Source organism: Quercus lobata, chromosome 3 (genome assembly GCF_001633185.2).
Source record: "Quercus lobata isolate SW786 chromosome 3, ValleyOak3.0 Primary Assembly, whole genome shotgun sequence".
NCBI classification, from domain to species: Eukaryota; Viridiplantae; Streptophyta; class Magnoliopsida; order Fagales; family Fagaceae; genus Quercus; species Quercus lobata.
In genome coordinates, this window is record NC_044906.1 from 10732232 (window position 1) to 10744002 (window position 11771).

The 11771-nt window shown below is 37.3% G+C and overlaps 2 protein-coding genes across 2 annotated transcripts; both read right to left on the reverse strand.

Moving 5' to 3' along the window:
• Positions 1–8324: 8324 nt before the first annotated feature.
• On the reverse strand, positions 8325–10052 carry LOC115982520 (putative receptor protein kinase ZmPK1). Its single transcript, XM_031105140.1, has one exon. The coding sequence runs from the start codon at positions 9343–9345 to the stop codon at positions 8488–8490; it is 858 nt and encodes a 285-aa protein (XP_030961000.1). The 5' UTR covers positions 9346–10052; the 3' UTR covers positions 8325–8487.
• On the reverse strand, positions 8325–10680 carry LOC115980311 (putative receptor protein kinase ZmPK1). Its single transcript, XM_031102573.1, has one exon. It carries the CDS (start codon positions 10678–10680, stop codon positions 9502–9504), a length of 1179 nt encoding a protein of 392 aa, XP_030958433.1. The 3' UTR covers positions 8325–9501.
• Between the last annotated feature and the right edge of the window lie 1091 nt (positions 10681–11771).

The window sequence follows — 11771 nt, forward strand, 5'->3', positions numbered from 1 at the left end:
AATCATGTAATTAAACACTCCCAACACATGCACAAGGCCACGTATTATTATTAGTACAAATTAGTATATTCCTAGAAATTTCCAAAAGTTTATTAACGTATTTTGGCTATTCCATGATATCTCATTCTACTAAAAAATCATTTAATATATAAGAAACATTTATAATTGTGAATTTGCTGGACTTTTTTTTTTTAAACTAATTTGCTGGACTATTTCATTAGCAATGTTGGGTCAAAACTTAATAATTAGACACATAAAAGAAAAGAATTATTGATTAGTATATTTTATTATTATTCCAACAAAATGAGTACATTCCTTGAAACTTTCAAAGTGTATAAACGTACTCGGGCAGTTCTATTTTTCTCATTCTAAAAAAATAATAATTTAATATAAGAAACAATTATAATTGTGACTTTGTTGGACAGTTTCATCAGCAATGTTGGGTCAAAAATTAATAATTAGTCACATAAAAAAAAAAGAATTAATAACTAGTACATTGTATTATTATTCCTACAAAATGAGTACATTCCTTAAAACTTCAAAAAATGTATAAACGTATTCTGGCCGTGCTATTTAAAATAAATAAATAAATAATTTAGGATTTATTTGGATACTTCTTATTTGTTGAAAACTGAAAACTTATTGTTGAAAATATTGTAGTAAAATAATTTTTAAATGTGTGAATAGCACTGTAGGACCCAAAAATATATAGGTATGCGCATTTTGCTGAGTTTGGTGATCCCATGAATAGTACTATGAGACCCAAAAAAAGCTAAACGGCAGCTGAAACGCTAGGCAAACGCAGACTTTTTTTTTTGATAGGAAAATTGCAACTTCCATTGAATAATCAATTCAAGTTCAAAACATCATGGTGAAGAGATTGCTCAATAAAGCAAGGGTTCTCTTCTAACCAAGCAATAAAATCAATAATACCAGTCGCATGCTTTGCTAACAAATGCGCTGGTCTATTACATTGTCTGCGGACATGTGAATAATCCACCCGGCTTATAAAACCACTCAAGACTTTGATACCTACTATCACTGCTGCCACTGAAGAGGGAGGTGAGGTGTTACCACACAGTGCATTTACAACTGTTAGGGAGTCCCCTTCAATGATAATGTCCTGCACACCAATATCCCTTGCGAACTAAACTCCTGCTTCAAAAGCCTTTGCCTCAGTTTCCAACGGCCACAACGGTGCATTAATCCGCTTGCTCAGTGCTGCAATTACCTGGCCATGGCAGTCCCGAATTAAGACACCAACTCCAACTGCTTTCTGTGCTTTGAAGATCACTCCATCCACGTTCACTTTATATCTATCTGGCGGTAGAGGTGTCCATCTCTCTACTTGAACTTCTGGAACCGTGGCTGGTCGATCAAGAGCAACATAATACTCCTTGAGATAATGGGAAGTCCACTGCACCAGCTCGCCACCCGATTTCTTTTTTCCTCCATTACGCACCTCGTTCCTATTACTCCAGATTGCCCATGCTATTGCTGCAACCAACGCTACCTTGGACTCCTCATACTTTCCTTCCATAATCATGTGCCACATTAAATCAAAACACGAGCGGATCCTATCTACAGCTATACCGAAATGGATCTTTGTATAGCTCCATACTTCTCTGGCTCTCGGGCAGCTCCAAAATAAGTGTCCTGTTGTCTCAGGTTCTTCATGGCAGTCACTGCAACAATCTTCTTGTAGAATCTCCCTTCATACCAGGTTTGTCTTTGTAGGTAAGCTATCTCAGCATGCCTTCCAAATAAAATGCCGGATCTTATGTGGTGCTTGTATCATCCATAGTAGCTTCCAGAAGTTCTTAGTTTGGCTCTCATCTGAGCTTGAGCCGTAATTGGTAGGCCGTGAGAGGTTCATTGCTAGCTTGTATGCGCTCCGAACAGTGAATAAACCATTTGCACTTCCTGCCCATATGATTCTATCATCCGGTGGCTGTATGCTCAACGGTATACTTTTAATACACTCTGCCTCATGTGGGAGAAACAGAGCATCAATCACTTATGCTTTCCACTGTGTAGACTCTTGATCAATTAACTCACACACCTTTGTATCTGCACTCAAGAATAATCTAGGAGATACTACTTTATATGTTGAAGTAGATGGTAGCCACTTATCGCCCCATACCCGAATGGATGTCCCCTTCCCTACACTCCACCGACTTCCTTCCTTCACCAAATACTGAGCCGCCATAATACTCCTCCACACGTACGATGGATTTGTACCAAGTGAAGCATTTATGAAATTTGTACGAGGGAAATACCGTGCTTTAAACAGCCTATATAATAAGGAATCCTGCATTGTTTGAAGTCTCCATCCTTGTTTAGCAAGTAGAGCAAGGTTGAATTGTTTTAGTTGTCAAAAACCCATTCCACCGGCTGCCTTGGTTTCACATAATTTATCCCAACTAAGCCACGCCATCTTCCTCTCATTTTGTTTCTGACCCTACCAAAAATTGCGAATCAGGCTAGTCAATTCGTCACATAGAGAGTCGGGTATTTTAAAACAATTCATTGTGTAAGTAGGTATAGCTTGAGCTACAGCCTTAATCAACACTTCTTTTCCTGCTTTTGACAGGAGTTTCTCCTTCCACCCTGCTAATTTCTTGCAAAGCCTTTCTTTGATTTCCTTAAACGAATTTCTTTTATTTCTTCCCACAAGAGATGGTAATCCCAAGTACTTCTCATATTGCTTAATGACTTGTGCCCCAAATCTATTCTTGATTTCTTCCTTCACCTCATCCGGAGTGTTTCTACTAAAAAATAGTGATGTTTTTGCTCTATTCAGTTGCTGCCCGAATGCCTTCTCATAGACTGCAAGGATTTTTTGTAAGGTGTTGCACTCTTCAATTGTGGCCTTACAAAAAATAATGCTGTCATCTGCAAAGAAAAGGTGTGAGATTTTTGGTCCACTTCTGCAAATACTCAACCCCTCCATCTCTCCATTATCCACCGCTTTCTGAATTAGAGCTGATAGAGCTTCTACACATAAAAGAAATAAATAAGGTGATAAGGGGTCTCCTTGTCGTAGACCCCTTGTAGGAATAATATGCCCTTTTGGATTACCATTTATTCTTACAGAGTATGAAACTAATGAAATACATCTTATTATCAGATTCCTCCATTATTCCTCAAAACCCAATTTTGTCATAATCCTTTCAAGACACACCCATTCTACTCTATCATATGCCTTACTCATATCTAATTAAGAGCCATCTCCCCTTTCTTGCCACCCTTTTTATGATGAATGTGATGCATGGACTCAAAAGCTACTAAAACATTATCGGTGATCAACCGTCCATGCACAAATGCACTTTGGGTGTCACTAATAATGGATGGTAGTATCTTCTTCAACCTATTAGCTATGACTTTGGATGTAATTCTAAAAACCACATTACAAAGACTAATAGGTCTATAATCAGTCACACATTTTGGCTCTTTAATTTATGGAATAAGGACTATATGAGTTTCATTAAAATTAGGGGGTGCTAAACCATTATTTAGAAAATCAAGAATGGTTTTTGTGACTACATCACCAATATCTGACCAAAAATGCTGATAAAACAAAGGAGGCATACCATCCGGTCCAGGAGTTTTTAGAGGGTGCATTTGTTTTAGTGCTATCCTTACTTCATTCTCCATAAAATCCCTTGCAAGTTTCTGGTTCATGGCTGGTGTCACCTTTGGCTGAATAGCATGCAGCTGGCTGAATAGCATGCAGCACCTCATTGAAATCATTTGGCTCACTGGTTGTGAAAAGCTCTTTATAGTAGTCCACCACCATCTCTCCCATTCGGTCTTCATCATCTTACCAACATCCATTTGAGTCTAGCAGCCCCTCCATCATATTTTTCTTATGTCTAGCTGATGCTTTTGCATGGAAAAACCGAGTATTTCTATCCCCATCTTGGTACCAACTAATCCTTGATCTTTGAAACCACATAGCATCCTCTTTCTCATGCCACCCATTCAGCTCCATCCTTGTATTCCTCATGTCTTGGATATTACTTGGAGATGCTGGCTGTAGTTCTAGCCATTCCAAGTGTTTTTGTAAAGCAGCTATTTTTTGCCAACATGCCCAAATTCGGTCTTATTCCATGCCTCAAGCTTCATCCGACATTGATCTAAGCATGATACTAATGGATAATCCGAAATAGAAGTCAGCCCCTCATTCCATGCCTCGCACATCGGATCCTTTAGCCACTTTTTTTCAAATCTAAACAACCACCTTGGTCTTCTTCTCCTTCTTTTATTGGTGAATCTAAGCAGCAATGGTGAATGGTCAGAAGCTAAGGATGTAAGGTGATACAATCTAGCCATTGGAAACCGGTTTATCCATTCATTTGTGGCCAATGCACGATCAAGCCTTTCACGTATTTGAGTCCCGTCCTTTTTCTGATACAGCCAAGTAAAACATGGACCTATAAATCCCATATCCTTCAATCCACAATAGTCAATTGTCTCCACAAATCTCATCATTTGCTGCCTAGGCCGAGAACTACCACCTTTCTTCTCTGACATCCTAGTTAATTCATTGAAGTCTCCAATGACCAGCCATGGTAGAGGGGACGTGTGACTTAACTGCTTCAACCTTATCCAAGATTCTGACCTCTTCGAAGTATCCGGATTGCCGCAAAATCCTGTAAAGTGCCACCAACCTGAATCTGTTTTGCCTTCCACAAGAGCATCAATGTGTGTTTGTGAGTAAGTTTGGACGTCTAAATGAACCTCCTCCTTCCAGAGTAGTGCCAGCCCACCACTTGCACCATCGCTACCCACAAAGAAACCATTCTTGAACTCACATTTGTCTCGAACCATAATCATCCAATCCTCGTTCGACTTAGTCTCCATGAGGAAGACTATTGTGGGAGCTTCTTTTTTTATTACCTCTTTCAAGGCGTTAACTGTCCGGAGGTTCCCAAGCCCTTGGCAGTTCCAACTTAATAGATTCATTGGACCTGGCGGGGCTGCCCAGCAACCTCTGCCGATCCAAATTCTGAAGCCAATAGCAAGCTTAAGTCTTTTGTTTCTTGCTCAATTTTAGTACGTTTTTATTTTTCCTGCATCAGACCATCCTTTGTTTGCTGCATATTCATTTTCCGTTTGGGCCCCTCTTTCTGCTCTGTTATTTCCTCTTTTCCCATAGCTTGTCTGTTAATTCTAACCCATGTTCCTTTGGGCCGAGCCCCTTCCTCCTGCATGGGCCGAATTAAGCCCACCTCACTACTTGCCGTATTCCTCATGACCTCCTTCTTTCTTCCTTTACTTGCTTTTTCTTTTTCCACCCACCCCATGCAAAATTCTGGATTCATTAAATCTCCCTTTTCCATACGTTTTTGTAACCGTGGGATATTTTTTATTTCCGCACCCTGTTGATCCGGTCCACTTTCCTTGCATTCCACAATTTCCATATTCATCATCTTTCCATGATTAGCCTCATTTACTTCAGTTTGACTTGCGTGTGGACGTTGGGTTCTGATATTTCCATTTATTGCCTCATCTATTGCCTTTAATTCCTTCGTAAAATCCGTTACACATTGATCCCCTTTTACTGTCACTGCCTCACCGGTAACTGCACTGCTTGAACCACCGTTAGTAGCGTTTTCCATCCTCTTCATCCTCGTCGGTATCCCCTGTTTCTTATCCACCGCCTTAGTAAGCCCTCCCTCCTTGTACTTCGCCTCTGCACTTCCTTTTTCATACCCCTGGACTTCCACGACTGTCTTCTTCATTGGGTTGTATTGATTAGCACGCATCCATGGACCAAACTGTTGTTCGCTTGGTGATAGTGTTCCACGACTCCGCAGCCAGAGACTACACTCCTTGTCATCATGAGTGAGATGGCCGCACCAGTAGCATAGATTAGGTAACCTTTCATACGTAAAGGAAACCCAACCTTCTTCATTCTCATCAAATTTAACCCTTCGACCTCTACATAGTGGCTTCGATACATTAATGACCACCCTTACTCTCAGAAAATTACCACCCCTCATTTCAGTCTGATCTTTAGGCACCATGACCTCTCCCAATGTCTCACCTAAACTGCTTGCCACCTCGCTTGACAGTAGGGAATATGGAAGATTATGAATCTGAATCCAAAAAGCTACCCTGTTGAATTGGAGATTCTCAATCGGAGAAGACATATCATACCTTTGGAAGACCACCAAATGTCGATCAAATGCCCAAGGTTCACCCATAAGGACCTTTTTAGCATCCTCCTCTGATTCGAACGCAAAGAGTAATATATTATCCTATGCATTGCTGACTTCAAATTTTCTTCTCGTGCGCCACAAAGGCCTAAATGTTTTTGCTACCGCCTCAATGTTTATAGATCGCCACATAAAGAACTTTGCTGCTAAAGTATATGTCTGCATTTTCTTATTTTTTGATAGATCAAACTTGTTGTCCTCCTTACTAGATAACGACAGTTTCTTCCAATCCTTTGTTAGTTCCTCCATACCCACCCACGCTCACTGTATCCCCACCCCACGAAGAAAAAAACCCTAGCCCTACTAACAACATTGTCACTAGAGGGAACTCACCTTCCTCCTCAAAACAAGGAGGGTAACCACTATGCTACGGTATGGAGAGGAGGCAAACGCACACTTAATATAAAAAATAGTAATAATTGTGAATTTCTTGGACTGTTTCATCAGCAATGTTAGGTCAAAACTTAATAATTAGTCACATAAAAAAATAATTAATAACTAGTACATTGTATTATTATTCCTACAAAATGAGTACATTCCTTGAAACTTCCTATCCGTGCTATTTTTCTCATTCTAAAAAATAATAATTTAATATGAGAAACGGTTATAATTGTGAATTTGTTGGACTGATTCATCAGCAATGTTGGGTCAAAACTTAATAATTAGTCACATAAAAAAATAATTAATAATTAATTAGTACATTATATTATTATTCCTACAAAATGAGTACATTAACATAAGCTTTTTTTTTTAAAATAAAAAATACACGTTTCCTAAAAGGTTGATACATATTTGAAATTAAAAATTATACATTAGAAATAAATGTATATTAATTTCCATTGTATAATAGAAGTTGATAAGACTAATATTGGTCAATAGTAGACTAATATTGGTCAATATTAGCTATTACGTGGGTTAAAGAATAACTATTACGAATCTTTTGATAATAAATACGCAACAAAATACCGAATGATGATTTCAATGGAATAGTTATTCCTTTTCTGCATACTAAACAGTAAACAATGGAAAACAGAAATTATAGTGTTCATGCATTATAAGGTATAGGACCTTTTTTTTTTTTTTTTTTTTTTTTTTTTTTTTTTCTATGGGATATAGGACTGGTATTTGTTTATTGTAAAAGAACTTTGTGGTTCATTTTATCGGGCATTATCTATATATATATATATATATATATATAATATAGGTTATGTTATTTTACTTTATTGTAGGCTTGTAGCAAACTTTGACACCCAAACCAAAGAAATAAAAAGGTATGTTGATACTTGATACCTCAAAAAAAAAAAAAAAAAAAAAGTATGTTGATACCATACGCGGCTCATAATTAACTAATGAACGAGTGTGATATTTCGAGATAATAAATTCATTACAAATATAATAAGCTTAATAATTATAATACACTTAGGAATTTATCTTTTTTTAAAAATTAATTTATTAATATACTTATTATAAATTTATCAATTGATCATTACTTAATTAAGAAATATGTAACTTTTTTGTCATAATTGTAAGCTGTAACCCATCTTTGGGTCTCAAATGGGATTTTGAACTGAGCATCTCATTGGTTGGACACGAACCTTGTGAACTTTCTCAGTGCTTGATGGACTTGGACTAAAAAGATCCTCCAGGCCCATGCTATAGGCTTGGGCTTTAAAGGGCCCAGGCATATCCCCTCATACAACACTTTTCAAGTGTAAAAAACCAAAGCGATCAAATACAAAATTGACTCTCTAAGTTTCTTTAAATTTCATTTCAATCATCTAACTTTCAAGTTTATTCAATTAAGATTTTTTTCATCAACTTTTGTTATATGTTATGGTTCATTTTTTTATTTTATAAATTTTTCTTCAAATTTTTTAAATTAAGAAAATTCAATTAATGATTGAAAAATATTTTCTAGATTTTCTTTTTCAAAAAATTTTAACAAAAATTAATGGAAATGCCTTAATTGAAAAGCTCTGAAACTTAAAGGATTGAAATAAACAAAAGTAAAGTTAGAGGACTGAAACGAAATCTGAAAAAAGTTAGTTAGTTTTGTATTTTAAACAAAAAAAAAAAAAAAAAAAAAAGTGTACCCGTGTATAAAAAAATCTGTAGTGCAATGAGGATTAAGGAAGGATGGATAAATACATTTATTACTCCACTCATATCTATATTTTCACAAAAAAAGAAAAAGAAAAATACATTGAAAAAGTTAAAAGTATTTTCTATTACATAAAATTTCTAAACTACTTTCCCAACAATCTTAATCCTCATGGCTCATAAGCATCTCTACCACCTGAGTCATGGTGGGTCTTTCATCCTTATCTTCTGCAACACATTGCAAAGCCACTTTGACTAGAAGTTCCATCTTAGCCTTGTCATAATTGTTAGTCAACATGGGATCTATAATTTCTTCAATCCATGACTTCTTTGTAGTTGTTCCAATGTTAACATTCTCCCTTACCAACATGACCAACCTTTTATGCTCTCTTATTTCTCCATTGTCTGTAGTATGCATGACATTTGGGCTTTTTCCAGTTACCATTTCCAACAGCACAATTCCATAACTATACACATCAACTTTAGAAGTGATGGGAAGATTGTAGACCCACTCAGGAGCCATATAACCTCTGGTTTCTCTCATTCTTGAGAAGCTTGAATGATCAATCTCACTTCTACTTTGTAGTTTAGACAAACCAAAATTTGCTACTTTTGGTTGATAGTCAGCATTTAGGAGTATATTCTGAGGCTTTACATCACAATGTAAAACCCACTCTAAGCATTCTTCATGCAAATAAGCTAGGCCTTTAGCAGCACCCACTGCAATTTCAAACCTTTTCTTCCAATCAAGTGAATTAGAACTAAGATTTTCAGCTAAAGATCCATGCTCCATGTATTCATACACCAAGAGCTTATGCTTTCCCTCTACACAATATCCCCACATCTCTATCAAGTACATGTGGTTCAACATCCCAATGGTGTTTACTTCTGCAAGGAACTCTGCTTCTCCTTGGTTAGCTTCGTTGAGTCGCTTGATTGCTGCTACTCGTTGATCAGACAAAACACCTTTGTATACTATCCCTCCTGCTCCTTGTCCAATCACTTCTTTGAATCCTTGCATTGCTTTTCTTAGCTCATTAAAGGTGAATCGTTTGAATTTAGCTGTTAGGCCTAGGTATCCTTGTGCAGTGGAGGCTGGACGTTTGCTTGTTTTTAACAAGAAAAACCAGATCAGGACAATACAACTCAACTCCACTCCTCCCACTGCTGTGGCGAATCAAAGCAAAAGCTTTACCGTCTTATTTTCATATGTGCTTCTTTCTTGCTTAGAAACAATGCTCGAACACTGCAATCTAAATTCTTCATCAAGCACCTTGTGATTGGAAATACTAGCTTTGGGTACTCTCAAATAAAGATCTCCATCAAAATTTGGTGAACGGCGTCCATTTAGCAGCCGAGACTTGGGATAACAGTTATAGCCACCATCTTCCATGCTAAATCTATATTGAAACCCTTTGCAATTGCACCTATTTAGGCATTCTTCTTGACAGTCCTGGAAGGTAAGATTCTGTAAGAAGTCTATATCTGAGCCATAGTACTCAACATGAGCAAGTTGGACAAAAGTAGTCTTATCTCCATGGTCGCAAGAGATATTAAATTCTGGTTCGCACCCAGATGACCAATCACTATGATCTTTCATCTTGAAGCCTTGCAAGCAAAAGCATCTTCGGCCAGAGACATGATCATAAGTACACACACCATTAGGTCCACAGACGCCATGAATCCTGCATGGATCAGAGATGGCTTGCCATGTTACAATCCAATCCCAACTCCCATCCTTCTCTTGCAAACTGTATAATGGAAGATTGCCATCAGCGTCAAGCTTTAATCGTCTCTGAGTCACTGTACCAAAATCTGTTGCATGGAATTTGAAATGATCAGAGGACCAGAAATATCCTGTGTCATCTAGTAGTGCAGCTCTACTAGTATTGTAGAAACAAATCCCGGCATCTGAAATATCTTCAAGGGATGGGTCTGGCCAGTAGAGACTTGAAAGTTTTGGACCTTGGAAAAGCAGGTGGAGTGCATTATCTTCATTGAAAAAGAACTTATAGTAGCCAGAAGAATATAGACCTTGGCCTCTATTTGAGATTAGGCTTGTACCAAATGTTAGTAATTGTTGAGGAAGAAGAATATCTGTAGACGAATCAAAGCTTTGAGCAACACTAGAGAAATTATAAAGCACAAGATTGCTTGTGTTCATTAGCCGTAGTTGCAAATTGGAGGCCTCTGATATGGTTAAGGCTTCTGTTTTAGTTTTCCAAACGACACTACCAGCTGAATCGGTTAGGTGAAGCTTGCCATCTTTCAAAACCGAAAGCTTTGAACCTTTTCCATCAACAGGATCACCTCGGTTTGCTATCCAAACAACTGTGGGGACAGAGGGTTTTGTCATCCATATGGCAGAGCAAAAAGCATTATCACCAACAGGCTAATACCCTGCAGAGAATTCACCATTTGCTGAAACCAACTTGTCACTTGGTTTCTCAACAGACAGAGATGTGCCTATGAGAGTATCAAATGCTTTAGATGAAGCAGATGAAGAAAGAGTTTGCAGTAGACATAGAAGAAAGAAGAGACTTGAGACATCCATGAGAAATGCAGTAGGCTGAACAAGATGGTTCTTTTGAGGAAATATAGTACTCAACTAACAAAACCTTTGCATCCCCTGTGGTGGCGCAGACCAAGACACTTGGACCACGACACCATAAACACCTTTGGTTTTACTGTTGTTACATGGTTAATTTGCATTGATTTGTATTAGGTTTTTGCGTATTTTGCTATAAATTGAATATTTTTATTTATATATATAGGTCAAAATGGCCAAATACCACCAATTTCAGAATTTTTTTGTAAAAAAACACTGTTTTGGAACTATATAGAGAAATACCACTTTTTATAGTACTCGAGTTTCTTAAACTTGAGTTCCTAGAAGTTTTGCCACCGTGGCACTGCTAAGGTGGAAATTGGGAGATTAAAAAAAAAATTATGTGGTACTCGAGCATGGTAAACTCGAGTACCATGCACTTTGCCCATCATGTTTACTGTATACTCGAGTATTGTGTTGCGCTAGGTACTCGAGTACCACATAATTTTTTTTAATTGCCCAATTTCCACCTTAGCAGTGCCACGGTGGCAAAACTTCTAGGAACTCGAGTTTAAGAAACTTGAGTACCATAAAAAATGGTATTTCCCTATATAGTTCCGAAACAGTGTTTTTTTACAAAAAAATTTCTGAAATTGGTAGTATTTGGCCATTTTGGCCTATATATATATATATATAATTAAAAAAAAAAAAAAAGAAAAAAAAAGAAGAAGGGCAGTGTTAATAACACACTTTTACATACGACTGTATTCGGATACACAAAACAAATGAAATTTTGCATTGAAGACACGATTTACTTGAAGCCGTTACCTTTAAGGCTAGATTAGTTAGTTAGTTTCTTCCCTTTCAGTTAGAATGCTGTGTTTGTTTACATATTAACG

What these genes read in the sequence shown, in the direction of transcription:
- LOC115980311 (XM_031102573.1), bottom strand. Translation starts at nt 10,680, where the DNA reads ATGACAAAACCCTCTGTCCCCACAGTTGTTTGGATAGCAAACCGAGGT.
- LOC115982520 (XM_031105140.1), bottom strand. Translation starts at nt 9,345, where the DNA reads ATGCAAGGATTCAAAGAAGTGATTGGACAAGGAGCAGGAGGGATAGTA.